At 66.4% G+C, this 2,420-nt stretch overlaps 1 protein-coding gene across 1 annotated transcript in view; it reads right to left on the bottom strand.

Moving 5' to 3' along the window:
* Positions 1-6: 6 nt before the first annotated feature.
* CBS (cystathionine-beta-synthase) overlaps positions 7-2,420 on the bottom strand; it is a 17,858-nt gene continuing 15,444 nt past the window's right edge. Inside the window, exons 12-13 of the mRNA XM_023523177.1 lie at positions 1,089-1,185; positions 7-825 (exon numbers count right to left, since the gene is read on the bottom strand). Coding sequence (XP_023378945.1) covers positions 674-825; positions 1,089-1,185 — 249 coding nt within the window. The 3' untranslated portion in view covers positions 7-673. The remainder of the gene's footprint in view (positions 826-1,088; positions 1,186-2,420) is intronic.

Below are 2,420 nucleotides of genomic sequence, written 5' to 3'. Positions count from 1 at the left end.
CCGCACAGGAACGGGAGGGCGAGTAAAGCAGACCCCGCCCGCGTGGTGGGCCTCGTCCCAGCAGTCGAAGGCCCGGATAGAACAGAGGCTGGCGCTCTGAGTGAGAGGGGACATTCCTGCCTTGGCTCTCCCTGGGTCCCAAGCCTGCCGGCCCATCGTGGCACTTGCCAGCCTGTCACGGCAGCCACGTCCTCATCACAGATCTCTACATGCACATCCTGTTCGCTATCTCTCCGGAGAGCCCTGACCGATGCAGTCATCCTGGGGTGCACAGAGCACCGGTGGACAGGGGCAGGGGGCAGTGCCCAGGTCGCCTTTCATCTCGTCAGACCCCACCCCGGCACCTCCATGGCCATCTGTCCCTAGGGCAGGGGTGAGGGAGCCTGGAAACCAGCTACCCACGTTTCAGGGACTTCTAGGCAAAGGGGCACTTTGAAGAGGCGCGTCCCCCACGAGGAAGGGCAGTCTCTGCAGCCTCAGCGACCAGGCCGCCAGGCCCTCAGGGACGCAGGCATGGCGGGGTCGGCCACCTTCACAAGCGGCCACGAGTGCTCTGTTATAACCTTGTGGCTCTGCCAACAGCACGGAGCTGCCGTGGACAGCAGCGTCAGGCGTGGCTGTGTCCACGGCATGAGTTACGGACCCCGAAACTGGGACTCGCACCGCGGTTTGGTTAAACGCGTGTAAATGAGAGGTGCAGGGAAGAGCCCCCGAGGCTCGGGGTCTGGGACCCGGACGCCCCCTCTGCCCCCGGAGTGTTTCCGGGGGGGCGGCGGGCGTACGTACCTGCCGGCCCCCCGCCTCCTGCCAGGGCCTGGTCCCGCGCTGTGGAGCCAAGGACGGGGCAGGCGTTAGGCTCGGCCCCCAGGGCGCGCCCCCCTCCTGAATCCACAGCCCTCGCCCTCGCGGGCTCCCCCCGTCCATGCCCAAGGCTGGGGGTGCCGAAGGCCAGCACCATCGACGCCCCAGATGCCACGAGGGACCAGCGCTGCCTCCTGGCAGTAAAGCGCACGCAGGGGGGCCTGGGCCTCGGGGTGCCACCCCATGGGGCCCCCTCCACACCCCGCCCACCCAGCCCACCCACTCACACTGGATCTGCTCGTGGACCACCAGGGCAAAGTGGTCCAGCTCCAGGATGTGCGACAGCCTGCCCAGCGGGTCCGTCAGGTGGATCTGGAAGAGAAGCCGTGGTCAGCTCGGCCAGCCTCGGCGGGAGGCCCGAGGCCACGGGGCGGCCAGGCGCCACTCTGGCTCCCCCCTGGCTCCCCTCTGGCCTTTTGCTGTGACTGCAGGAATCAGAGTGTGACATGACGCACAGAGGGGCCCTTGGGCCACCGAACCGGGGCAAGACACGGGGGAGCAGTCCGCACGTGTCGCTGAGTGCGGGAGAGGCGGCCCTCACGACTCCAACGCCAGGACGTCCTGGTGAAGGTGACACTCAGGATCCGTGGTCGCCGGGGTGGGGGAGGGCAGAGAGTGGAACGGGCAGGACGCGGGGTGCAGGGCCACACAGGGCCATCCTGGGATGCTGGGACGGGCGCACATCACTCCACACTTGTCACAGCCATGAACGGCTGGACGTAAGGTCGAACCCTCATGTAAAGGAGGGACTTTGTAATAGCCGTTGTCATCCTTAACAAATCCTGCCACCCACGAGCGTGACCACTGGGAAGCGGAAAGGGGGCGGGGGACGCGGGGACTTTCTCTGTTCTGCCTGCTCCACAGACGAGTCACGGGCACTTACAGCCCAGCTTTCAGGGGAAGTACAAGTGGATGTGCCTGCGGCCTCCGCGGAAAGGGAAGCTGGGGAGCATGAAGCCTGGAGCCAGTCACGTGGGGTTGGGGACACCAGCCAAGGCACAGACCTGGGTCCTCGCCCGGGTGGAACCGGGCCCGGCTGACCCACAGTGACCCCCACCTCCAGGCTGGTCACCCCACTCGATCCTCAAGTCACCGCCAACTGACCCAGAGGCCCTGTGTGTGCAAAGCCCGCCCTGGCCCCTTCCGTCCAGTCTAGGCAGGTCCCACGTAGACCCTCCCTGGGGAAAGGCCACTTGAACCCCCCCGTCCCCACAAGGGCAGCGCCCAGCCTGCAGTGGCACCGGGCACAGCTCACAGCTCGGGGAAGACCGTGGACGTGGGTGGGGACGATGCCAGGGCCTGTCCCTCCGCCCAGCTGCCATGGCGCCAGGAAGTCACGTGACCAGATGCAGAGGGGAAGATGCAGAGGGCAAGAGACCCAAGTGGCCCCAACCTGTGTCTCCTGTTCTTTTAAAAGTCGCATCTGAGGCCTCATGACTATACCTCCCTGGTCCTCGGGGAGCTTGTCAGAGTCGCTGCCGGCACCCACGTGTCAGAGCTGCGCTCAGGTGAGGACGGACGTGCCCCTCCCTGGGGACGCTGCCGACTTCTCTGCAGGT

The sequence above is a fragment of the Pteropus vampyrus genome, unplaced genomic scaffold (assembly GCF_000151845.1).
Source record: "Pteropus vampyrus isolate Shadow unplaced genomic scaffold, Pvam_2.0 Scaffold380, whole genome shotgun sequence".
Taxonomy (NCBI): domain Eukaryota; kingdom Metazoa; phylum Chordata; class Mammalia; order Chiroptera; family Pteropodidae; genus Pteropus; species Pteropus vampyrus.
This window is presented reverse-complemented; position numbering and strand designations above follow the sequence as displayed.